The sequence below is a fragment of the Candoia aspera genome, chromosome 6 (genome assembly GCF_035149785.1).
Source record: "Candoia aspera isolate rCanAsp1 chromosome 6, rCanAsp1.hap2, whole genome shotgun sequence".
Classification (NCBI taxonomy): domain Eukaryota; kingdom Metazoa; phylum Chordata; class Lepidosauria; order Squamata; family Boidae; genus Candoia; species Candoia aspera.
In genome coordinates, this window is record NC_086158.1 from 42,557,699 (window position 1) to 42,584,425 (window position 26,727).

The window sequence follows — 26,727 nt, forward strand, 5'->3', positions numbered from 1 at the left end:
CGATTGTTAATTGCCAATCACAGTCACAGAGACGGCGCCAATGCTCGCTACAGAGCACAAACCCCGCAGTACAGTGGAGGGAAGGAAGCCCGATACATCTGGAAGAGGACATGGTTGGAAGTGGGGGCTGAGAATAAGTCGCATTTGTTTGAAAGCTGGGATCTTCTGAGAAGATAAACTGGAAGCCAAAGGTTAATCCGTCGTCTTCTATATCTAATCTCCAAAATCAGAACGGAAGCAGCAGCCCAACCGGCGCGAAGCAAACGAACCATCCGCTGCACCGTAACGGAGCGGGGCGGGGTCAAGGAGGTGGCTGTCGTCTGGAGGAGAGCGGGCTTGTTAGCGCATGCGTCTTCCCAGTCCACTCAGTCATGGCTGCTTTGCGGGTGGCTCATTCCTTTCTTCTCTCGAGAGTTCCGCTAAGAGGTTGCCGCTCGTTTAGCAACAGCAGCCCCCGGACCCGGGCCGTCACGGTGCCCGAGCGTATCGAAGAGAAGCGTCGCGCTGCGTTGCTCGGAGGCGGTCAGGCCCGCATAGATGCGCAGCACAAGCGGGTGAGCGAGCGCCTCCTTTCCTGTCGCTGCAGGCGAGGGAAGCCCTTGCGTGGCCAGTGGCAGCTGACTTCTCCCTGGCGTGCCGTTTCAGTGATTTCCGACGAAACCTTTGGCCTTGGCCGGAGAGGATGCCACTCGGGGGCCGTTGAAAATTCATGACCTATAGTCCTCCCGCCTCCATTCCGCTGCAGTTCCTCCTGCCATCCTACCGAGGTAGAAAAGAGTCCGGCTCCTTCGCCCGCCATCGCGGTGTCAGGGTCGTCACTCTTGTTTCTCCTGTTTAATTAAGACCACGGATGCGAGGAAGCAGATCGGCTCGTCTGCTGCTTCACTACAGTTGGCAATTTGTAGAGCTAATGTGCAAGATCAGGAAGAGGTCCAAAGAGGCCACCCTTAAAGTGACCTTTCTCACACCGTATTTACAAAATGACATTGAATTATTGCTGTCAGATTCTGACCTCCAAATCTAGTAGTTGTTGAGATGTTTGTAACCCTAACTGAATAGAGCTTCATTTATCCATCAGACTTCATCTTTCCTTTCTCAGAATTAATGCAACACAAACAGACAACAGATAGCTTGCTTTGTAAGGCTAGAGTGCCATTAAGCCTGATTTGAAAGCCCATGTCTCGCAAAATCTTCAGAACGGTCCTGTGTTATATAATTAGGCTTCCAGATTACTCTGGAACTGGAGACACATAAGAAATGTATTTTTAAATAAAACATAATGGAATGGATTTCTCTGCAAAAAAATACTGTAAGGGCTACTAACATTACTGCCGTTTAGCAGTTCTTCATGCAAGATACAAGATTATTTAGCCATTTTAGCTAAATGAAATCTTGTTGAAAAAACTACTTCTGACTGGCAGGTGCTGGTCACAGACAGTGGACTGGCTATTGTGACCAGATGTGTCTGGCTGGTCATTCATTGAGATAGAATGGATGTAAGTATGGATATATGTAATGCTAAGCCATGATCTACCCTTACATAAACAGCTGTCTTTTTGGGGCCTTCCTGTTTCCTCAGCTCCTGGTGTCCTGCTCTCTCTTGAACCTGAATCAGATGTATCTGGTTAAGGCAAAGTTTCTTTACCACTTTTAGTACCCAAGGTTAGCTAATTTAATTTGTCGTGTCTCTCTTTTCCACCCTCTCTCTCTTGTGAGGGATGCAAAAGGACAGAAGCTCTGGAATTTTCCACACTGTCCTGTGTGACTCCTTTGTGTAAATTCGCTGAAAACGAAGCTGGCTAAAGAAATGCCCTTCCAAATTTTAACTCCTTCCTCTGCTTTGATCACAGTGATACTGTAGTGTTCTGTCTGGGCTGTCCTTACTGTGTCCACAGATCAGTGGATTTCCTACTTCTTTACCTTGCTCATCTGTGCTGGAAGAGCAAACACCAATTGCTTTTCTTTCTGTGGGAGGTTCTTTGAAGAGACGTTGTGCTCATTGATAGACATTTTGCATGAGCCCGTCTTACTTACCCTTGTGATTGACATCTTTCGGTCTGATGCATCCACTGGCGGATAGGTTAAACAAAAACCCATCATTTTATTATTTTTCTTGTCACTTTGGCTAGAAAGGAAACTAGCAAAATTTTTGCCAGCTTCACCTGGTTAAAAGAAGAAAGAAAACTTGGTTTCACTGTTCCATCAGTGAACGTGTAATAAATAAATCTGACCTTTTACTCTCTGTCAGTCTTTGACTCTTTTTCTACCCAAACTCATAGTCAGGGGGAATGAAAATGACAAAACACAAGTGGGTAGCTGAAGGAGCAAAAGTGAGGGGGTGAAGCGAGTGGGAGAAAATGCTTGAAAGGCTCCCTGTTTAACCTGTCCACCTATTAAATGAAGGGGGGGGGAACAGATCACTAGTCAAGGTCCCTTCAGAAGGGCACAGGCAGTCTGTGAAAAAATGGCAGTGGAGGGTGCTAACCAGTGATTGGAGGGGAGGAGTCATTCCTGCCATAGCACATGGCAGCCAGTTGGAGTGGAGGTGCTTGCCACGTACAGTGAAATGGAATGCTGCCTATTAACTGGACAGCAGTGCTTGAGGTGGTACAAATTGGAAAATACTACCCTGGATGTGTAGCAGGAAGAGCCAGATGGAAGTTGCCTTTTTAGTGGACTGGGGAAGATTAAAGAATGGCACTGTGCATTTCTGCCTTTGAGAGATAATGGGTGGGGCAACTTGGTTGTGCAAATTAGCACTCTGTCCACAGTGTTTCCAACCTTGATCAGGCCAATATTGATTTAAAAAATGTTCTTTTGAAATTGTAAAATAAAAGAGGGGAAAAAAAAAGACAAGTGACTATCTACGAGACACTGCAAAGGATTCTAGGATGCTGCCAGTGATCCCTGCTCCTGGTACAACACCTCTACTGCCCTGGGTCTTTTTTTTTTTTTATTGTTCAGAAACATTAAGTCAACTCTCCTTTGAGTTACATTTTTCTTTAAGAGACTACACGGACACGTCCAAGTGGTTTGTTGGCCGTAACAAACTGGGTTTGTATTGACACCTTCTGGGGTGCTTTTTTAACTTTTTAAGTCAGGTCTATAGCTCTGGGCTTTCCTGATGTGTTGCCATCCAGATCCAACCCTGTGTAGATTTTTCAACTTCAGTCAAGGTTGGGGAGGTGCTGCCATCTGCTGTGACATGGAGCATGCGAGAGGACTTTAGGGGGATGTGAAGCATTCATTTCAACTTTGACTGGATCATCTGTTTACTTTTCTTCCAGCATATTTAAAGAAACACTATGAGTTGGCTGACTGGGATATTAATCCAAATGGAGGGCAGCCAGTGGTTTGCCATGTGTTCAGTATGTCATGAATGGATTAGCACAAGATCAGATTAATGTATTTTGCAAAGATTCTGTCTCTCTCTCTTTCTTAAATTTAGCCTGACACAATAAACAGTGCATATGTGTTATGTGATATACAATAGTAATGAAAAGATTAAGGGCTCATCCCTCTTTCTAGGGATGACTTTTTCATGCTATACCTCTGCTTAGAAGTGATCTGTCCCTTGATAGGAATGCTGCTGTAAAAAGTGAGTCACACAGTCAAATTAGTAAGATTTCCTTGGTGGCTGGCTTTTTGTACTTAACCGTCTATTGTATCATATGAAAAAAGGTCTAGCTATCATGTTCTTTAGAGAACAAATTTCTGGAGAACAAATTTAAGACCTTAAATTGGGGATTGTTATTCAGTGCATATTTCTTACTACCCTTAGCTGTGGTTTACTATAATCTGGAAAGTGTTTATATAAATATGCTATTAAGTTAAAGACAAGGCTGTTTGATGTTTTTTCTTGTTTTTCAGGGAAAGTTGACAGCCAGAGAGCGTATTCTACTGTTATTGGACCCTGACAGTTTTGTAGAATATGACATGTTTGTGGAACACAGGTGTGCAGATTTTGGGATGGAGGCTGAGAAAAACAAGGTATTGGACTTTTTTGTTTTTTTGCTTAGATTCCTGGACTCTTTGTGAATCGGAAACATTGGCTCATTTCATGCCCTGATTCTCATCTTTTTGCTACTACAAAAGGAGTTATCTCCACTCTATGCATTTGAAATAATTTTCTAGATAGCTCACAGAATTAATGAGAGATGTTTAGAAGAATAATTTTCCCCAGCTCATAAGCAATCTGTTTTATTCATAATCTGCTGGGTGCATGCTAATATAGAACTGTTGAAGGATCAAGGTTAAATATGGATGCAGTTTGTGCTCTGTGTAGTTGCTTACTGTGGTTATAACCATTTGCATTATGTAAGTCATGTCAGTTTATGAATTATACCTTGATTGTTTTGTTTTGCAGTATCCTGGGGACAGCGTGGTTACTGGCCAGGGTAGAATTAATGGGAGACTGACTTATGTCTTCAGTCAGGTATTGGTGTTTTCCTTCTGAATTATGAATATTTTGAAATGTTTTTATAATTTCTCCAGTTTGACTAATCTCTTTTTTCTGGCATCAAAAGTACTGCTTTTGCTCCCATATCTTATGCAGAATGCTATAAGAAAGAATAATATAACATGTGCAACATGATAATTTCATACTCATTTAGACTGTGATCTAGCTTTGTGTAGATGGAATTAGCATGTCTCTTCTGTCTAACCCAGCCTTTCTTAACCTTTTAACCCTGGAGGAACCCTTGAAATATTTTTCAGGCCTCAGGGAACCCCTGCCTTCAGGCTCAAATACAGGCCAGAAGTTACAAAATTATTATATTCATTTCATGTGTAGGCCTGTATATATGCATTAACAGTGTTCTTAAACTAAAAATAAAGAATGAAGTTTACCTCTTTAATGTGAAGTTGCCTGAATATGAAATAATTTTTTAAATAAATTGTGATCTCCCAGGGAACCCATAGTGACCTCTCAGGGAAACCTAGGGCTCCATGGAATCTTGGTTGAGAAATCCTGGTCTAACTTCTTGCTTGAGTTCAAGTAACTTGCAACTGGGCAAAATGGAAGAACTGGGTATAGGAGGTGTGGATGGTCATTGTGTTGTTTGGGAAGTAATTGAGTTGTAATGCAAGTCTGCTTGTTGTATGTATGTAATAAAATGCGGGGACTGAGTTCTCTTGACCACCTTTTGATGGATGCATTGGCAGGTATGCTCTTTTAGGAATGGTTCATATTCATAGCCTTAAGGACAAAGCCTACTGTTATATTTTCCATTGCATTTTAATATTTCTTCAAAAATAAGAATAATGAAGAGTAATGAAGTAATTTTACTTAATGTTGAAACTAATGCTGAGGGACATATAAAAAGCAAAATAACTAAATCTAGTATATATACATATTTATAATACAGGATGTTTTGGTATTTGTATTTTAAAACATTTCTGTTTGATCTTAAATTTTTAGGACTTTACTGTGTTTGGAGGAAGTTTATCTGGAGCACATGCTCAAAAGATCTGCAAGGTAAGCTTAGGCAGTGCAGGTAGCCTATCAAATAAAAGATCTAAGTGAGTTGCCATATAGTTTAAATATACAAGCATTCTAATATATTTATGCAAATATTTCTGGTAGTCCTTCCCAGATTACAATAATTCAGATGTTAAAATTGTGGGTACTCCACTTGTGGGATGTTTGCTTAGCAGCTTTTTATTTTATAAAAGGTTTGAAAATATATGGTTAGATATGGTTGTGATCCTGTGACCTTTGTTTTACTACATTATGTAGTACTCATTAATAGCTTAGCAAAACGTAACATTAAAATGCAATGTGAAAATATTGATATTGAATTAACTGGGCTGATGTAATCCCTCCATTGGGGTTCATCCAAATTTAGCAATTAGGTTTTACATGGGGCAGTCAGTACCAGACCCTCAAGAGTTATTTCTGTCCCATCTCTGGTAAAATAAATGCCAACATTTGTTTAAATTAGTCGAAAAGCACAATACTTTGTAGTTTTGTGGGTGGGGGATGCTGCCTGCTTCGTTGCTTAAGATAAGTAGGGTGGAAAATTGCTGAGCATGAATGTAGCTGGATCAAATTATGATGTCAAAATTATTCTTTGTGATAAACTCTCCTGAAAGTAAGATTGAAGAATGGCATAAAAGTATTGCTGTAATAATGAATCTGACATATATGTTTAATTTCTAATATTATTTAATACATATTAATTACAACTGTCTTGATTGCTTACATTATAGAGCCCCAAATTCCTAGTAAATATTCAGATACTTGGAAATGTACGAATTAAATGTTAAAAGCTAACTGAATATTGAAAAAATTAGGAATCTCTTTTGAATCAAGCTTGAATATATCCACATAGTTTTCTTGGCATCACAGGTGCAGTAGCACAGTTTAGTAGTTTAGATGTTGGACAAGTCCATGTTCAACCATGAAGTTCACTGAGTGACTTTGGGCAAGGAAGGTAAGTCACTATCTCTCAGCCCAGCCTATCTTACAGGATTGTTGTGAGGATAACATGAGAAATATATTTCTATGTATATTGCCTTGTATTCCTAGAGGTGGGATATAAAAATAATAATAATAAATAATACTGATGTTGCCAGGTGCTCATGGAAGATGGACAAGCCAGTAATTAATTGGAAGGAGAGACTCAACTTACCAATTGAAGTGAATATTTGTAGCTCAGGGTTGAACTGTGGAGTCCTTGGTGCTCTCTGAGCCTTGTTGTTTTCTTGTTGATGTTTCATTGCCAGACTAGGAACATTTTCAGCGCCAAGGACTCCACAGACTCAACTTAGACATGTTCTGATTACAAACAAAAAGTTACTTTACAGAAAGTTTGGCTGTCTGATTGGGTATGCCATGTGGATGACTTATCTACATTGTCTGTAGTGATATTGTGCAAACTCCTGTATTTCTCTTTTCCCAGATTATGGATCAGGCTGTTATGGTTGGTGCCCCTGTTATTGGACTGAATGATTCAGGAGGGGCCCGTATTCAAGAAGGAGTAGAATCCTTGGCTGGTTATGCAGACATTTTTTTGGTGAGAAACCTGTCAATTGAATATCTGTTGACCCAACAAATAGTGATATGTAGTTTTACCTTATAGTTTAGTAACCACTTTAAATATTCAGAAAATAGGAACTTAAAGGAAGCATGACTGATTCACTGTTTCCTTTCTTGCTGCTTTCAGGTTTTATGCAAAGAGGAGGTGCTGATGTCATGATCCAGGGATAAAATGTGTATTTCCTGTCCCTTTGTGATAGGCTGTTAGGGAGAGGTAAGCAGCTTCATGTCCTCCAAATGTTTTGTACTGCAACTCCCATAATAATTTACTATTGCCCATAGCAATCGGCACTTACGGTGGTTCAAAACATCTGCAGGCATCAAGTTGCCTATCTTTACCTTATGGAGTTTCCAGGTGGTATTGTTAGAAGCGACAAAAGACTTCTTAAAAAGACTTCAATCTTCTTAAGTATGTTACTTAAGTATTGATTTAGTTTTGAGAAAGATAAAGTTATAAAGTATTCTTGGTGCTATTGTCTCACTCTGTTGCTTTTGCTAATAATTTTAAAAATTCCATCTCCCTTCATCAGTATTTTATTTATATTTGGGAATATTTTTAAATTTAAATTTATCATCTTTAAAAGAAAAAAAGAGAAAACAAAGGAAAAAATAATTGATGTAGAAATACAGTATCAAGTGGACAAAGAAGTTACTGAAGTTGTACAGTTCTCAATAAATTGTTGCTGGAAAATTAACCATAAAAACTTCAGAATACATGAAATTATTTTTACAATAAGAAGAAAAGATCTTTTGAATCTCTGAGTTTAGTGCCCAAGTCTTCACTATTTTGTTGCTTAAGAATACCAAAAAAAATAAAAAAAGAAAAGAAAAACTACTAAAAACATTATGGGTAAATATTTAGTTTCTAACTTCCCCTTTGTTGTTCTCTGTCTGATATACAATATTTATAAACATTTAAAATTATTGTTATTTCTGATTTCAGTTCTTTGGTCAATATTGCTTGATACTTAATGCATTTTCACTCTTTTCTTTTATTTCTATTCTTGTCCTTATAATTAAGTGCCCAGCAAGAAAGAAAAGACTGAGCCATCGTCTTTCTTGTATAAGCCAGGCCCCCCCCCCCAAAAAAGAATGAATGAATGAATGAATAGTCAATGACAGATGCGTTCTTCTCCTTGCTGGGAAAACTGTCCTGAAGCAAAAGGGCAGAAAAGCTACGAGGCTTTTCATTTGCTTCTGTCTGTAGCAGCTGTCAGGTGTAGCAGCTGTTATGCCCGGAGGAGTCAGGACATGCAGAAGCTTGTTGAGAAGCGGCTACATGAACTGGCCCTTAGTTGTGGATTCTCAAAATAACGGATGGGCATTTATGGTCTTGCCTAGCGATTGAATCAAAAAGACTAGATCTGGTTTGTTTTTCTTTCTGTAGGTTTAGGTAGTCTTTCTTTATGCCTGCTCTTTTACCTCTAGTTGTTTATGGTAAAAATCTAAAAATGTATTATTCTGCAAAATGAATTTAAGAAAGATGGTTGGCAAATGTAAAATTAAAGAGAGATTTTTTTTCTTTTGCAGAGAAATGTCTTATGTTCTGGAGTGGTACCACAGATTTCTCTTATCATGGGTCCTTGTGCAGGAGGCGCTGTCTATTCTCCTGCCTTAACAGATTTCACATTCATGGTGAAGGTAAGGATGCGATGTCCATCGCCTTGAACCGTCTTCCAACACATATCAAGCAGTGAGCTTCAGCAAACATACTCAAGCTGGATTCTTGATGAATATGATTAGGATTCTGCTGTTCAGGTTGTGCTTGGGTTTAGAGTATGGGTGCCTCTAGGCAAGTCATGCTGAATAGGAAAGCATAGGACAACTTTCCCATGAAACAAGCTTGGCTCGCTACATTTTAAAGTCAAGGAAAATATATTGAAGTCCAAAATTTCCAGATTGCATTACTGCTTTCCCTTCCATATTTTGGCCTCCACAAGAACCCAAGTTTCAAAGCAGCCTTCTGCTGAAGCAAGAAATCTTTGTTTTTTTTTTCTTTATATTTGTATTGTTTTAACATGCAGAAGAGGAAAACAAAAAAAAGACATAGAAAAATTGTTTTTAAAAAGTACAACAAATATAAGCAAAAAAGGAAAAAAAACACCACAAACAGATAGATAGTTACTATCTATCTAGATATAATAAAATAACTATGTAAGAAAATAAGTCAGATTTTTAACAGCAGATTAAAACTTGATTACACAGAATAATACCAGTTGTGCTTTCCCTTACATTGATAACAAACCAATACATAAGTTGAGAGCACAAATTATTGCTCCAGGATTTTAGGTCAGGTATAGCAGGTTCTTTCTGGCAGTGCCTTGTACATGCTAAAACTAGACTGCTTCATGGATTGATAAGTTCATCTTTAAACCCTATTTCTCTTTCCAGCATCATTTTATAAACATATTACAGTACTATGAAACCAAATGGGGAGACCCTTAGAAGAGGTCTACAGCACGTGTGTCAGTGATCCCAGCAACATACTACATTTCCAACATACTGAAGTTGACAGCCAACCTGTATTAAACACCCTCTGGTGTGTCCCATAAACACACACAAAAGAACTTCTGCTGAATTAATCATATCTAAAGATTATAAGTTACAGGAGTTGTGTAACTGAATCCTGTTTCCCTACATTTTTAGCCAGGAAATACATAGTAGCTGTGATGTAAGCGAGCACAAGCTTAATATAGTTAAATAAATGAAAAAGGATAATGGAACAAGAATCCTGACTCCAACTATTTTTTTCTTATTTAATTGTTGTTCCTTGTAGGGATGTTAGTGCAAAGGGCAGGAAGAGTTAAGTCCAGAAATTGCAGAGTTGCTTGGGAAAAAACAGAGTACTCTCTTTTTCTTCCTCTATGCTGCACATTAATGAAGTGCTTTCCCTTTTCACTGAAAGCAGTGAGCCAATCTTTTCATGATTGGGAGTCACACTTAATGATTTTTGACAGACTGAGGGCTGCAGTGGGCAGAATGATGATGTCCAGTGCTACGTGCCCTACAAATAGCTGGGGCCAGGATTCTTGTTACAGGAATATTATCCTTTTTCATTGATTTAACTATATTAAGCTTATGCTCGCTTACATCAAAGCTACTTTGTATTTCTTGCCTAAAATGAAGGGAAACAAAAAGAACGGGGTGGGTGGGCAGAGATTACCCACCTGTAGTGTATAGCATGGAAAGGGTACCTGTGTTCCTGGGTCGCTTTCCTTGGGGAGCAGGGCAGAAAAAGAAGATGCTGCAGGCTGGATGAGAATTCCATCCTGGATGGGCATAATTTAGTTCAAAGGCTATCAGTTCTCCACTAGTGCTTTTAAAATCCCCAGCATAAACAAACTATGACATTTTAGACTGTAACTGTCAGGTATTCAGCTTCACATACTGTATTCTCACTGCAGTCTTTCTTTGAATGCTATTGATGCATTTGCTTGGAGCTATAGAAAGGGATTGTTTAGAAATTATAGGAAGGATGTTCAGACAGGAAGCATTTAGAGACACAATACTTTACCTAAAATTTGTTTTATATTTTCTCATATGTTTCAAATATTTTGAGAAATACTTGTTAAATTAGAGATAATGTAAACTAATATACTATTTGAATAAACATTAAGTTTTCCATTCAGTTTTCCTTTTTTGTAGGTACTTGGAATGATGGATTTGCACCTCATTCTTTTCCATTTTTTTTTTAGGATACATCCTATCTATTTATAACTGGTCCTGATGTAGTCAAATCAGTTACCAATGAAGATGTAACTCAGGAACAGCTTGGGGGTGCAAAGACGCATACTGCAGTATCAGGTCAGAGATGGCTAATTTATTTAATTCTATCCTTTATAATTTCATAACATTACAGAATTAGTAAACATTGTTTAATAATTATTATCCAGGCATATAAAATTAAATAAGATTGTTGTTAGAAGATGTGACAGTGACTCTAAGTTTGAGCTGTTGGAATTGCTCACTTTTACATGTCTATGAGTTTGTGTGTCTGTGTATGTGTATGAAAGATTAAGGAAAAGTATAGCGGAAGAATTCAGTTAGCTCAACAGGCCCACCTAAATCACCAACACTGATTCTAAAATAAGTCAGGAAAACATCAGTAAGCAACATATTCACAAGAAGGCTATAACAGCAGTATCTCACCCCTGTTGTCTTAAATTCTTGAACTGGATCTAAATGTGGTTATTCAGCTACACTTAGCTATTCTGACTATATACTGAGAGAGAGAGACACACAAATCCTCTTTGTATTTGAACTTGAGAAATCTTAAGTGGGCGGCTTTTACTAAATGTGCCAATGTTTGAACAGAATGATAAGCACAGAACAGTGAATAAGGCAAACTGCTGACTGTGCTTTGCTCCTTGCTGAATTAACCAGAAACCAAAAACCTACCACATATTCTAGAATTAGAATAGAGCTAGAATTACAATCCAGGCTTTGTCTTGCTTTATACATTTGTGACTTGTTTTAGAGCGACCAGCTAGAATCCTTATTTCATATGACACATTAAACATTCGGTCTTATGGCATTTTACAGGGTACCAAAAGCAGAAACAAGCCTCCAGTTTATTTAGGATAAACTAAGATTAAACTAAGACTCTTCTTGCTTATTCTTTTTGAATTGGGCCACTGTGTGAACTTTGCTTTCATTATGTATTCACGAGGGAAGATCACTTTTTCTCCTTAACCTCAGCTACGTATGTTTTTAATTATTTATCTCATACCCTTGAATAGTCTTCTACTAGTTAAAAAGTACTTCCCAAATTTTACCATTTTCTGGGAGGGAGAGAATTCCTGTTATTCAGTAATGATAAATATTATTTAAGCAAATGGAAACTATCACTTTCATTTTTGTTCTTTATGAACAGAGAATAATTAAAATTGAAGAATTCAAAGCATAGGAAGAAATTGTTTCTCCTTGTTAGAGAATCCATTTGAAATGTTTATGTATTCCTGAAAGTATCCTTTTACTAGACAATAACAACATCTATTTGTAATGCAGTGAATGCTACAACACCCAACTAGGTCATGTTGGCTGAAATTCTAGAAGGTACATTCTAAAATTAGTGGAGCAGTTGAAAGAACATTTAAAGTAATTTGCTTTCAAAATTTGTTAAAAGAAGTCATGATTCATTTTCTAGACTTTAATTTTAATTATTTTTGCATGTTGCTGGTTGGTCAGTGCAGGTGTCTTTATAATAGTATTTTAATTGATCTTTTGCACTTTGAATTTGCTTTTCTTTTTCTTTCTTACAGGGGTTGCACATTGTGCATTTGAAAATGACATAGATGCTTTGCTCAACCTTAGGGAGTTTTTTAATTTCCTACCACTTAGTAACAAGGAGCCAGCTCCTGTCAGAGAATGCCATGACCCTAGGTAAGTATATTTTGTATAAATAAAAATATTTGGAGACTCAGAGGAAGAGATTTGTTTCTTCATTCATTCTGAGAGTGACATTCTTAGGCAGCTCCATTGTTATTGAGTGGTGGGAAGGGTGACTTCCCGATATTGTAGGTACTGTTCCAGAGGAATGCTGGCCATAAAGCTAAAAAGTAGAAAACCCAAATTCTTATTTTTACAGTAATAGAACAGTGGGGTTTATACATTGTTGCTCATATGATGCGCCTAATGACTTTCTTTTTTCCCTTAATTCCAGGCTTTTGTTGATAACTAATTGGCTTTTTAGTTGATTTTGTTGGTGAGCTATTAATTGTTAGATAATGGCTGGAAATATAAATAGCCAGCTTCTCAGTAATATTAGGAGGATGAGTATATACTAATTTAATACTCCACATTCAGTTATCTGGGGTATTAGGTGAATATTTACTTCATCCTCTCAATAGTCTGAATCAATATGATGAGATTTACTGAAATTGTCCTTGGTTATGCTTATGATTTATAGGAGTACTTTTTCTTGTATTAATGACATACTGTAAATGTCTTGCTTTTCATTCCATTTCTTTAAAGCAACCGTTTGGTATCTGAGTTGGATACAATTGTCCCAATGGAATCAACTAAAGCTTATGACATGGTGGATATTGTACATGCGGTAAGATTTGTGCACCATGATGTAACTGGTGTGGAAAAGGGATATGTATTTTACTTGCCTTTTCAAAGGATGTGGTAGTATAAATTATACTTGAGAATTGCTATGTGATGTAAATAAATTATGTTTTTGTCTTGCATATCTGTAGGTCACTAAAATATTCCTAATTAGAAATCCCTTGCTTGGTACGCATAATAAAAATAATATCACCGGAGAAATTAGAATAAGCACTTCTTGAGCTTTAATTTTGCTGTTAACAGAATATTATCTAATCTCTGGAATTCATGGGCCAGTCTCAGTTTAAAATGCATGATGCAATTATAAATGAAGAAATCTAATTTCAACGTCTAAATTAAGTATCATTGATTTTGCTGCATGTATAAAAGCGCATGTGAAGGTTTACTAATCTCCATGACATTTAAATGATGCATATTAAATGAACATAGCCCTTTTGAGGTACAGAATCCAGGGCTGCTTGTTGATCTTTCTTGAACTTTTTAAAAAAATTAAAACATTTTAATGTAAATGTGACTGAAGGGAACATGCTTGAGGCATGGTATTGGGAAAGGGATGGGAGAACTTTTCTTTCCTCTCTCAGAACACTTAGACTAGCAATCATCCATGAATGCTGATTTGAGGGAGATTTAGAACAAGCAAAATACTTCCTGACACAGCATAGAGTGACTCCCAAGCTTGCCTGGCAGTAAGCGAATCTTACTGACTTTCAATCAGTCTACTATACCTCATACCATATTTAAAATGAAATCATAACTTGCCATCTTTGAAATTATTCCTATTAGGGTTTTTCATGATAGAAAGGTAACCCCTTTGTTCCATTCTGTTACTTCTGGACTTCATAATCCTCCAAATAATAAGCCTGTTGCTAACAACACTGCCTTCTCTCCTTGGGTGTCCTTGACTAAATCAGGCCCTTAGAGTAAAACTGATATGCAGAATGAGGCCAAGTTTGATACCAATGAAACTATTTATCAGTGCCTTTGGATGTCTGTCCAAGGTTGGGGAAGAGGATATTTTACAAAGGCTGTATAGACTTATGAGAACTTTGCTAGTGGTTGTTGCCACAGCTGAGCCTCTTATTGAGCTTGTGTCACCTAAAACTTTGTTTCATCTTTCCTCGGGAGATGAGTTGGTTGGAACACATCAGGCTTTACCAGATGATTAAGAGATAGAAACTTTTTTCCTTTTGATGATGCTGAAGAGAGCCTTTTAGATTCCAATAATCCATGTTATGGAAGCTCAGCCTCAAATCTTGTTGAGCCCACCCGTACTGTGCCTTATCCTTCAAATTTGGATGTTCCTATAGAAATACATTGGGCTATTTCCCAATTTCAAAGGGCATCAAACTCTACAATAATTGAGGCAGTTCAATCTGTGAGCTCATGCCATTCCCAGGTCTCTGTCTCTGCAAAGCAAATTCCTGATACAGCATTACCTGCAGTAATTGGAGGCCCCATAGGTTTAACCAGATCATTAGTTGAAATTCCACCTGAGTCTTCCAAGATAATGATTCAGTGTTCATTCTTTCTTGGAAATGAAGAATTTAGTTGTGTCCTTTTTGGAATATATTAGCACCATTGATATTTTATTTCTCCAAGAAACATGGGGTATGGATTACATATTTCCACCTGGATACCCCCCCCCATATGCTTAAAGCACTACCCAGTGTAAAAAATGAAAACATAATGAACTCCATGAAATTTAACATCTCTGCAATTCCCCCATTTTTTTCCTCCTCTAATTCCTATTCAGATTTGTTAAAGTTCATTTTTGTTCCTTCAATACCCTCTCAAAAATTCATGAAATTTGGTGGAGAAGACTCCTGAGAATATGGAATGGTCAAGAAAGCAAACAAATGGATCCTAGAACAAATCAGTCCAGAGTTCTCACTAAGGTTGCAAGTGACCAGGCTCAAATTATTGCATTTTGGACACATTATGTGAAGACTTAGCTCTCTTGAGAAGTCTATAATGCTGGGGAAGGTAGAAAAAAAAAGGAAAAAAGGATCACCAGCAGTAAGGTGAATGGAGTCAGTCATAGTGACAATGGGTGCACTGTTGGAAGAGCCAAAAGGTTGGGGACAAATCATCCTGGAAAAAAAATCCATCTATGTGGTTGCTAAGAGTTGACACTGTTTTGATGACACATAATCATCAATCATACCTCTCAAAGTATAACTTTGTAAGTATGGATGGGAAAGGTCATTTTGACCCACCCCTATGTTTTTCAATGTTTTAAAAGTTAAAGGAATTTTACATTGCTAGAAGTAGTTAAAAATAGAGATGATTAAATACATTATGGAATAATTATCAAAGTAGTAGCTGCCAGAAATGTAAGAATTGGCTTTTATAAATGTTTGCTTGTAGTAATATGTAGAGAAACACTGAGAACCTTATGTTGAAAAATACTTTTAAAATCTTATTTCTTATAAACTGTTTTCCTGATTATATCTATAAGTGTGTATTTCATTATTTTGCTGAATATTTGAATCTGATTTATGCAGGTCGTTGATGAGAGAGAATTCTTTGAAATCATGCCCTCCTATGCCAGAAACCTAATTGTTGGGTTTGCCAGAATGAATGGAAGAACTGTTGGAATAGTTGGTAACCAGCCTAAAGTAGCTTCAGGTATGATTCTGGCAGCTCTGTATTCTTAAGAAATGAAGCTGGAAAACTTCAGTTTCTGCAAGCTGGATGGGGGATTGCTCCCAAAATACCTTGGGAGTTGTGCTTAGTCCCTACTCTTTCTTCATATAGGAAAGGAGTCAAGGCGGTCTTCTTTAGTCAAGTCTTTTTGTTTTTTATTCATTGATAATGTTTACTTCTATCAGATTTTCACTAGTTGTAGATTTTAACTGTCTTGAATGCCCTCTGTTATCCTCAAAATAAAATAATCCTCCCCTAACAATTTTTTTTTGCCAAAGATTGTGATTGGTTCAGTATTTTTCATATTTATGGTTGTTTAGCATTTCATACACAGAAACTGCTTTATAACTTCATTTAATGGTCTTTTGTAAGTACTCTTGATGGCATGCAAAGAACTATGATGCTTGATATTTATATTAATATAATATTCAATGACAAATAGTCCTCGTTTAGCTACCATAATTGGGACCGGCAACTTGGTCATTAAACAAAGTGATTGCTAAGTGAAACTGCAACTGTGCTTATGATCTTACTTCAGCTTTTCTTTGCTTTACAGACCTGCAAAGGTTGTAAATGCAAGGATTGGTCTAAAGTTACTTTTTCATCACCATCATAACTGGGAATGGTTGCTAAGTGAGGCAGACACTAAACGAGGACTACCTGTATATTAATAATTGAAGCAGGCAGATCGTGACACTTTCGGTATAAATGTTTAGAACCCATTGAATTACCTAACAAATTATTCTATTCATACATGCTTGCTAACAGCTAATTACTTCTTCTGCCAAGTATATTTTATTGCTTTACTCTGGTAGCACAGTATGTGTGTTCAGATGCCAAACTTTGATAAACCTAATTATTTGGAAATGAATCCTAGGACTAGCCTGCAATTATATTAGGATCACTACTTCAAGCATTTCACCTGATATACATAGTAATGACTACAACTGCCAACGTAAACATATGGTTCTTATGAGATTTCTGTTGGTTTTAGAATAGAAATGAGCATTTTAGAAAGTAGGGTAGGAACCAGCTATCATATCTATGTTGATGGCTTTATGCTCTTCTGCCTCCAAGCTGAACTATCATTAGATGTAAACAACTTACAAAGCTAAACTAGAAAGTTGATACAATATCTGATAGCAGGAAGTGTTGGTGTATAGTATTGATAAACACTGAGTCCATTGGAGTTCATTGAAGTTGGGCGGCTATAACAAATTTGAATGAATAAATAAAGTAAAAATACTGGATAAAAGATCAATACTCTTTGGTGTTTGGTAGTGTTAAGCTACTTTGAAATGGTATTTTACAGTAGTCCCCTTTTCTTAAAAATTAGGCTGCTTGGACATAAATTCTTCTGTAAAAGGAGCCCGTTTCGTTCGCTTCTGTGATGCTTTCAACATTCCTCTGATCACATTTGTAGATGTGCCTGGATTTTTACCAGGTAAATTGTTCTGCATCGTTCTTGTTATCTACTTGATTTCTTGCATCTAAGAAATAGATTTACTTTTCCTTGTAATTGCAGAGATAAACATTTTACATTTTAAAATCTATGAAAAGCACATTTATTCTTTGCTGGCGCAACATAAAATCTACATTCAAAATACGTCATAAATACAGGGATAAGAAAGGATTTGCCTCTTCATTCTTCTGAACTGCCATTTCTCACTGTTCCATAAGCAAAGAATTAGTTTAATATTTATTACCTGCCACAGATTTTTTTATCTGTGTATTTCAATGGAGGCCTCATATGCAGAATTCTGTTGTTCCTTTGTGACTTTATATACTAGTAAAGAATGAGTGTAACTTGTATTTTATTATTGGCATGTATTTACTAAGGCAGAACAGTAAAGGCTGGACTGTATGGTTCCATCTCTTTTTATGGAGGCAATGGAAATAGGTGTTTTTGTCTTTTTTTTTTTTTTATTCAGTCATGTCCAATTCTCGGAGATTGCCTGGACAAGTCCCTGCAATTTTTTGGGCAAGGTTTTTCAGAAGTGGTTTGCCATTGCCTGTTTCTTAGGGTGAGAGAGAGTGACTGGCCCAAGGTCACCCAGCTGGCTTCATGCCTAAGGCAGGACTAGAACTCACGGTCTCCTTGTTTCCAGCCTGGCGTCATAGATGAGGGTTAAGTGATGAGGGCCTTCATTTATTTTGGCAGAGAGAAAGACCCCAGTGGACATGGTGACGGATCAATGTGCGTGGGACAAAGTCATGCACATGGCTAGGGCCAAGTGTTCCTGGCTGTAGTGGCTGGAGGTTCGGATACTGGAGAGGGAATGAACCAGAGAGACTAGAATAAAAGCAATTAACAAAGCTTTTAAAATAATTCTGGATATTTACATGGGAGAGTTCCTTTCCTCACCAGCGTACAGAGGGGAACTCTCCTATGTAAGTATCTAGAATTATTGAATAAAGCTGTAAGGATTGCCTATTCTAAAACACCATCAGACTCATAAGCAGGATCACAAAGATATCTGATTTTTTGAAGAATAGTATGCAGGATCACAAAGAAAGCTGAGAATGGAAAAAGCGTGCCAAATGCAAACTAAAAACCCTCGGTACAAATGAGATCTCTCCCCCCGTAGAATCTTCCCAAGCTCACAATCCCAGGTGCTCCTAACGGCTTCTGATGGTCCGTGGGAAAAGTCCTTGAGCCGAGCACATAACCCAAACACATTCCATTGAAATGAACATAGATACAGAGCTTGGCACAAGGTTTCACAGCAGCTCCCTCCCAAACAGAAACGCGTGTCAGCACCATGGCATGTGAAACTTTACGATGTACAGTGCACATTGAAGCAGTGAACATGACAAAAGCTTTGTTGATCGCTTTTATTTTGGCATCTCTCACCCCTTCACCAGTATCTGAACCTCTAACTGGCCACATCAAGAATTTCTGGTAGGATTTTTTACTATATTAACCCTGTTTTAGAGTTAGATTAGTTGTGTATGTTTCCTAACTGAAGCAAAGTAGGAGACTGAAGTAATAGTAGTGAACATAGAGGGGGCTCTAAAGCTGCAAAAAATGATTTAGGAGTAAGGCAGCAGGTTGCCCACTCCACAATTTTAATCTCAATACTACTATTTATTGAACAAACTTGTGTCATTGTTGAATCCCAGATTATTAAAAGAAGAGTTGCACAATAAACTTTCCTGTTGGCTGTAGATCTGTTAATTTCTTGATGTAAAAGTGTGTAGAAACGCAATCATACATTCCATTCATGTTGTTGTTACTTTAATAATGGCTGTGACTTCAACTCCTGTTGTTTCTAGGGACTGCTCAGGAATATGGGGGAATTATACGTCATGGTGCAAAGCTGCTTTTTGCTTTTGCAGAAGCAACTGTGCCAAAAATCACTGTTATCACGAGGAAGGTAGGTTATTTGTTTGTTTGTTTGTTTGTTTGTTTATTTGGCTGCCCAACTCCTGACAAAAACAGATCCAATAAAATGTGATGTAAAATTGTATTTTATAATTGCTATCCGTTGTATCTTTGTGAGAATGTTAATATTGCAACGTACGTATTTTATTCAAGACAGGTTGCTTGCCCACAATCATGGTTCTTTGGTCATCTGTGCATTTATAAGTATTGTTGTGCCCAATAGAGCACTGTTAGAACACTGTAGTGGTGAACTCTTAGGCAGGATCTGGAATAGTCACCCCCTGCTTGTACACTCCCAAAGCTGACGGTACCACTTCAGTTCCTTCAGCTGACGCCATGGTCCATATCCAAGATGGTACGCTAGGCCTGTATGGGGAAGAAGGTCTTATGGATGTACAGATAATTTCCTGAGGAACGGCAGTTAGAAATAAGAAGTTTGTCCTCCTTCAGGATCTTTGTGCATCACACATATGGGTGATTGTATTATGTTTGCTGAAGATGATTGCAGTTAGAAGATTCACAGTCTGTTTGGAAGCTGCACTGGAGCATCCACTGCCAGCCATGTAACTGCACCTGATGAAAGTGAAAATCTGAGATGAGGTTGCAGCCCTGCAAATTTCTGGTAGGGTTATACTGTTGGCAAGCGCTATGGAAATAGCTATTGTTATAATGGAATTAACCTAGAATCTTGGGAAGCAGAAGTCGAGAAGATTTGTAGGTCAGCATAACAGGATCAACTACCCACCAGGTCGCTGTATCTTAAAACAAGTATCTGTTCTACACAAAAAACCTCTGGGGCTCTCTGGACATCTATAGAATATGACAGTTCTAACATTGTAGGAGGAAAGCCATGGTAGTATATGGTAGCCAAATTCAGGCATCTGATAGAATCTTTTCAAGCTAACAATTTTTGTTAAAAGACACAGACTTTTGCAACCTCCTGAAAGCTTATACCTTTTAATAAAATTTGTTAGTCTGAATTTCTTACAATTCTAATAGTGTAGAAGGATTAAGAAAAAACAAAAGATAAGATGTCTTAATTGACATGAGGCCTGGAAACAATTTCCAATAAAATAGTAATACTTGGACATAAGACAACTTTGTTCTTGTAGAACATTGTGAATGGGGAATTAGTCTTCAGTAGCTTGCTAATAAAAGCTAATAAATATCACAGGTAGCTAATGGCTCAAAGGATTTCTTAATCAGTACCATAGATTATTACATGCAGGAATGGGGAAATCTTTAGGGATGGAGATTACTCAGACTGTTTAGAAATTGATGAGACAAAATGTGTGCGTATATATGTGTATTTGTTTGTGTCTGTGTGGGAAGTAGTAAAATTGTTCAATTCTATATTAAAACCCCGATTTGCAGCAAAATAAACATTTAGTTAAAAAAGCAAGTGTTTGAAATGTAACAATAATAAAAATATGTAGTAACATTAGAAGAGCTATATCAAGAAAAACACCAAATATTTAAAATAAACTTAGGAAAAAATGGACCATTTGAATAGAGAACATTTCCGGGTGGGTGGCTAATGGGGTGTATCCAAATGAATTAGATAATTTATGTCATTGAAGAACTGAGGAACTCTGCCACACTGTAATCCATGAGGTCAGTATAGGATGCAGATCAATTCTTGCTGCGTGGAGATTTGCCATTCATATAGCATAAATATCTCCAGTGGCCAGTTGAAGTTACACAAGACGGTATAGTTTTTTTGGCCATCATGTATGATCAAAATGATGCTGGCATAATCTTGATGAACCTTGGCAGTGATCATTGTCAGCAGAGGGAAGGGAGGAAACTTGTACATTGTTCCCAACCCCCTCAAAAAAGAAAAGTGAGTGAGTTCATTCCAATCACTAATGTAGAACTCTAGCCATTAATGATAGGATACAAAGATCTATGACTGTGGAATGTCACATGTGAAAAATTGGTGAGATGTTAAAGAAATGTCTAGCTGGCACTCGGTGTCATTGTGTGAACAGTGAACACAGGTCATTTCAATATCACTTGTGGGAAGCAGAGGTAGAGTCTCTTATTCTGTACGTTTAAATTTTTCTTATAGTAGATGCTTCATGGAGCCCACTGCACACTTGGCTGGCAGTTAATTTCCTCAGTATGTTTATGGGGAGTAGCCTCAATACAGTTGCCATCTCAGACTATGTAAAACAACTGTTACATAATCACTCAGAATTGTAAAAGTAATGATATCTGAGGCCGCTGATACAGTAACTAATACAGTGTTGTCATGCTCTGGCACTTTAAGAGCTTTTTCCCAAAGCAGAATTCTCTGTTAAGTCAAGAACATTAGCTTTGGCAAGTTTCTTTATTAAGCTTTGGCTATGTGAACAACAGTCCATCAAATAACCTTCCCCGAAGTAGAACAAAGTCTTGGTCCAAGAGGTTAGACACTCCTTTTATGTGATGAAGGGGCCTTGTCGTTACATCTGACACATTTATGTAATGGTGCTGTGTATTGTCCAAGCAGACCAATGCCAGTAAAGGAAAGATATTCACATACTTTACTATATTTATTTTATATAGTTGCCCACTTGACACATGACTCTGGGTGGTGAACAACAATCTAAAAATTAACAATAAAATATCGACAAAACCAAAAGATATCATGCCAGATGCAATATCCAAATCTACATCCACAATCCCCTGAAGCGGCTCAGTAAACATCCTGGCCCAATGCCAGAAAAAAGCCAATTTTAAGACCTTATAAAAGGCCATTGGGAACTTCTGTGGTGGAGAGAGATATCAGAGATGAATAAACAGAAGTGTCTGAAAGTTGTGGAAAACATTCATTTAAATTCAAGTGCTGCAGTGGTAAAAATAAGAACAAGCTGGCTTATCTTGGGATATATGCCCCACGGAATTGAAGACTGACAAAATGAGACTACCAAAATGTTTAGCTGTAAAACCAATATGTATCTGTTCATATCTGCAATGTGCAGAGACCAGGAGAAAAATTCAGTCAGCCAGTCTATCTATCTATCTATCTATCTATCTATCTATCTATCTATCTATCTATCTATCTATCTATCTATCTATCTGGAATGGTGCTGTATAAAATGTGTGTGTGTGTGTATTCATTCTACAACTGTAATAGATTACTTACCTTTAAAATATTATCTACTCTACGTTGGGAGTGTTAGAAAAAAAACGTTCCCTGTGGCCTTTGTGTTTCAAAGCTCTGCTGTGTCAGTGTAGTGCACTGGAATATAAAAATCCTGCTTCCCGCTGTCACAATACTACCTTAAAATGAGATTTCATACAGCCAGATCTTAGTTATAACTTAGTTATAAAGTTATTACTAAATATTTTGCTGTCAAATTATTTTATGACTGATGTAGCCACTATTCTGAATACTTTTTCTGTATAGTGCTTCCTTACTTCATACTTATGTCAAATGTAATGTATGAGGTACCTTGTACATGCGATTTCTCCTTGTGAATAGAGAAATGGGAAGAGGAAAGCATTTCAGAAAATTGGAGTGATTAATGATAGAAATTAACATAATAAGCAATATTTGAATAGATATTAGTGGAAATCTGTGGAGAAAGTGGTCCGTAGAATTGCTGAGAATTGGACACGATTGAAGGGGTAGCATCATCATCATCGTTAGTGGAAATAGTCTCATTTATGTATGTGTGTACTTAAGAATATATTTTATGTAATATTTATACCTGCTATAAAACAAAACACAAGGGTTGAAACATGGTAGTTTGTGACTGCTACCCTATTTCTTGTTCTAGGCTTATGGTGGGGCCTATGATGTCATGAGTTCAAAGCACCTAAGGGGAGATGCAAATTATGCTTGGCCAACGGCTGAGGTAGCAGTAATGGGCGCTAAGGTAGATATGCTTTCTTGCAGTCTTACAGCAGTTTCTATTGCATCAATTGTCTCTTCCCTTCCCCACTTGGGCAATTTTTTCACTTTGTTTGCATGTGTAATTGTTCCCATTGAAGACTTCAAGAAGGTGAACTTTAGTAATTTCACATTATCATGTGTTGTCTTAGGGAGCTGTTCAGATCATTTTTAGAGGAAAGGGGGCACATGCCGAAGCAGAATATGTAGAAAAGTTTGCAAATCCGTTTCCAGCCGCAATCAGAGGTATGCATCTTTAAGAATTTTTACTGAAATTTTCAAATGCAAATTTGAAATTATTGAAATTGATTTTGCTTTCACATTTTATTGATCATCTTTTTCTTCAGCGGATCTGATTGGCTATTTTTCAACTATCTTTTCTCAGCTTAATATTTATTGTCTTGACAATCCTTTATTCAAGGCTTGTGATGGCTTCTCCTTGCTTCGTAAGAATCCCTTGAGCATTATAGCTGGATGCAGAAATCCCAGAAAACTTAACAACTACCAGCAATATTCCATTCTGGGATTGACCTATACTGCAGTTATTCTGTGTGTTACAGGATGTTGGGTGTCTGTAATATCTACTCCCTTCTCCATATATATGATGCAACAGGGTTAGAAATCAATATATGTGATGGCCTAGGTTTGTATGATCTTCCTCTTTCGGATAGTAGACTTGAGGGAATGGGCATGTAGCAGACGGGTTGAGACAGTTTAGAATCCTGACAAGACTGCCTTTGGTGCATACTTGAGCAAAACAAATAATTGTTTTTAAAAATGAAATTAAAACTCAAGCAGTTGCTTTATCCATAAAAGACCTGATCAAAATTACTGAACTGGGCAGTTAAAAATACATCATCCCAACAGTAATTGCCAACAGCAATTTTTCCTCAAGAAAGTAGCATTGGCCAGTGTTTTCACAGTGCATACTAATCATCATTCCAAATATCACCGAGAAGAAAATGAAGGAAACAAGGGTTGCTATAAAAGTAAATTACTACAAACTTTGCAGCATGATTTTGAACTGGGTTAACTATTGGCCCCATTTGTGAATTATATGAATTCATATGAAGAAGCAGTGTATAGAAAAAAGCAGGGCTTACTACCTGACCCATGCAATCTTGCTAACATCTGGGGTGATGAATCTTTCTGCGCATGAAAGCTTTCCTGCTTCAGGTGTCTGTAGTAATGTGGGGACAGGGCTCAGAATGTTAATTCCTTTACCAGAGCCATTTTCTGATATACTTTGTCCTTTTGCCCAGCTCCAGTTCTACCTGCCTTTAAGAGACAGGGAAGTCTTACTTTGGCAGAGAACAATTTGTAATCCAAAAATCCTCTGTTTCAGGGTGATACATAACTCAATTTTATTTTGCTGATTATCAAGTAACATTGTGCTTAAGTTGAATAATGCTGATATTGCAGTGTGCTTTTAAGTTCTGATTCCGGAGACCACTGGGTACCTCCAACTTTCATTGAATTGAAGCTTTCCCTAGGCTCCACCAAATAAACTGCTGATGCCACCTAATTAATCACTGGAAAGGCGGAACTCTTAGTTAATTAATACTTCTTATTTACTTTATTACAGTCACAGACCAGAATTCAACAAGTTAACAGTTATATGAAAAAAATTACAGTTTAGTTTCTGGCAATGCAATCAGTGTCCTGGTTTTACAAATAGTATAGCGAAATTTGGCCACATTCATAGAGACTGAACCATACTAGTCTAATAATAGAGTAAATCAGTATTGCCTGGGTAACTTGCTAAATAAGGAGTTGTAAGGCAGAACCTTTTCCTTATAAAAAATGTAATATAACTGGACATGGGCTGTGGATTCAATAGATCCTTCTCCACAGGGGCATAAACTTAGCCCATGGGGGATTTTTTTATACCTGAATACCCTCAAGGACTGTTGTAGGGAAAACATTAAGGCATGCTAAGATTAGCACTCTTCAGAGTTTAGGAAGAGTTAATTAATACTCCAGTTTATATGCTGCTCCAATATTCAGCTGTATAAAGTTGCCAGCACATGAAGAATAGACTTTTCTAAAATCCATATGACTAGAGGATATTCAGGAAATTGACTCAGTAAATGTATTTATAGATCATAAGAACCATAACAATTAGTCATTTATAAGGAATAATGGTTCTAACTAGGAGTATGCATCAGATTTAGTCTAATCCTCACTCCAGCTGGTCTGATTAAACTGATCACTGCAGTAAAATAGATCTCAATGATACAGCCCAAATTGAATTTGGATTCATGCAGTGCTTCTTAGAGATTTGAAAAAGTTGACACTGTATCTATAAAGAAGAAAAAGCTGTTTTCAGTGTTGCTCCTTCATATATGGAGAGAAAAAAAATGAATAGCTTAAAGGATTTCTCTTCCAATTACAGGAAGTAATTCTTCAATTACAATGCTGTTAGGGAGGAAATGATGAGTCCTATGCCCGCACATCTAATTTAATTTTGACCAGAACTAAAATTCCAGGCACATTAAAACAAACAGATTTTTTTTAATCAAATGGCTTCTCTATGGAACTGACTACCAAATAATTGAGGAATTCAGCAACCTTTTTGTCTCCCTCCTCCCAGTTATACTCTCTCTGTTTATTAGTCTATAATTGGGGAGGATTGATCCCTTCAGGATGAAGATCAAAAGTCTGTAGACATATACACTTAATACAGCAGTTGAAATAACCTATTCTGAAATTTGTCAACAGGATTTGTTGATGACATCATTCAACCTTCAACTACCCGACTTCGCATCTGCCGTGATTTGGAAGTGCTGGCAAGCAAAAGACAATCCAACCCCTGGAAAAAACATGCCAACATGCCGCTCTGAATCTGCTTCAAGTTAACCTAAAATCTAAGGAAATCGGTGCACCCCTGCCATATTTATGATTCAAATCCTGTGATATTTTAGGATATTTCTATGGACAAAAATCTATCAGGAATGAGGTTCTGTAAGCTATTAGCCTGTTAGAAGGATTCATATTTAAGTTCATATGATTAAAGCTGAACACAAATTCATTCACAAGTTTAAAATAACATACTGAAACAGAAGCTATACTGTAAAATAAAACATTTAGAATTCTTTAAGCAAAATATCTGAGGAAAGTTATTTTAAGGGTGACTAAAAATATAATCGTGCAAAGCAGGATATGAATTAGAAAGCACCAATCTTGCATTCATCACAGGTTTTTAAGGTATACAGTGCTGTGCAACATAAACCTCCAAATATGTCTGTAAACCAGATTTCAGTTTAGAAGTCTGATGATTCTTTGCTTCTCTAGAATATGCTCATGTCTGAGATGTCTCCATGGCATGTATCATTGTATCTGGTATGTCAGATACGATTATATGGTTCCGATACTTTTCAGCTAAGGTGACAGAAGATAAAATGATTTTACCATGCTGGCGTCTGGTAAATCAGAAATAGCTTTTTGTCAATTTCTACAGTCTCATACTGTTTATACAGCCACTCACATTCCTTACCAATTTAAGCCTCATACACATATGCCTGTCAGTGTGCTTTCTTTTTGCTCTCAAGGTAAGAAACTATTGATATGAGAACAGTAGGCCCCACCAGATGACACTGCTTCATCAGAGACCTGGAGCATGTCCACTCTGGCATATCTGGTGGGATGGGTGGAAACCACTGGGGACAGGTGGTCCCACAAGTGACTTGGCCTAAGTTACGTAGGACT

At 37.4% G+C, this 26,727-nt stretch overlaps 1 protein-coding gene across 1 annotated transcript; it reads left to right on the top strand.

Moving 5' to 3' along the window:
* Positions 1-336: 336 nt before the first annotated feature.
* On the top strand, positions 337-26,127 carry PCCB (propionyl-CoA carboxylase subunit beta). The gene is made up of 15 exons (XM_063306853.1): positions 337-554; positions 3,871-3,990; positions 4,367-4,435; positions 5,420-5,476; positions 6,903-7,016; positions 8,570-8,680; positions 10,735-10,843; positions 12,301-12,421; positions 13,013-13,094; positions 15,613-15,736; positions 17,091-17,198; positions 19,031-19,131; positions 22,907-23,005; positions 23,172-23,265; positions 25,741-26,127. The coding sequence occupies exons 1-15, from the start codon at positions 372-374 to the stop codon at positions 25,860-25,862; spliced, it is 1,614 nt and encodes a 537-aa protein (XP_063162923.1). The 5' UTR covers positions 337-371; the 3' UTR covers positions 25,863-26,127.
* The last annotated feature ends 600 nt before the right edge of the window (positions 26,128-26,727 follow it).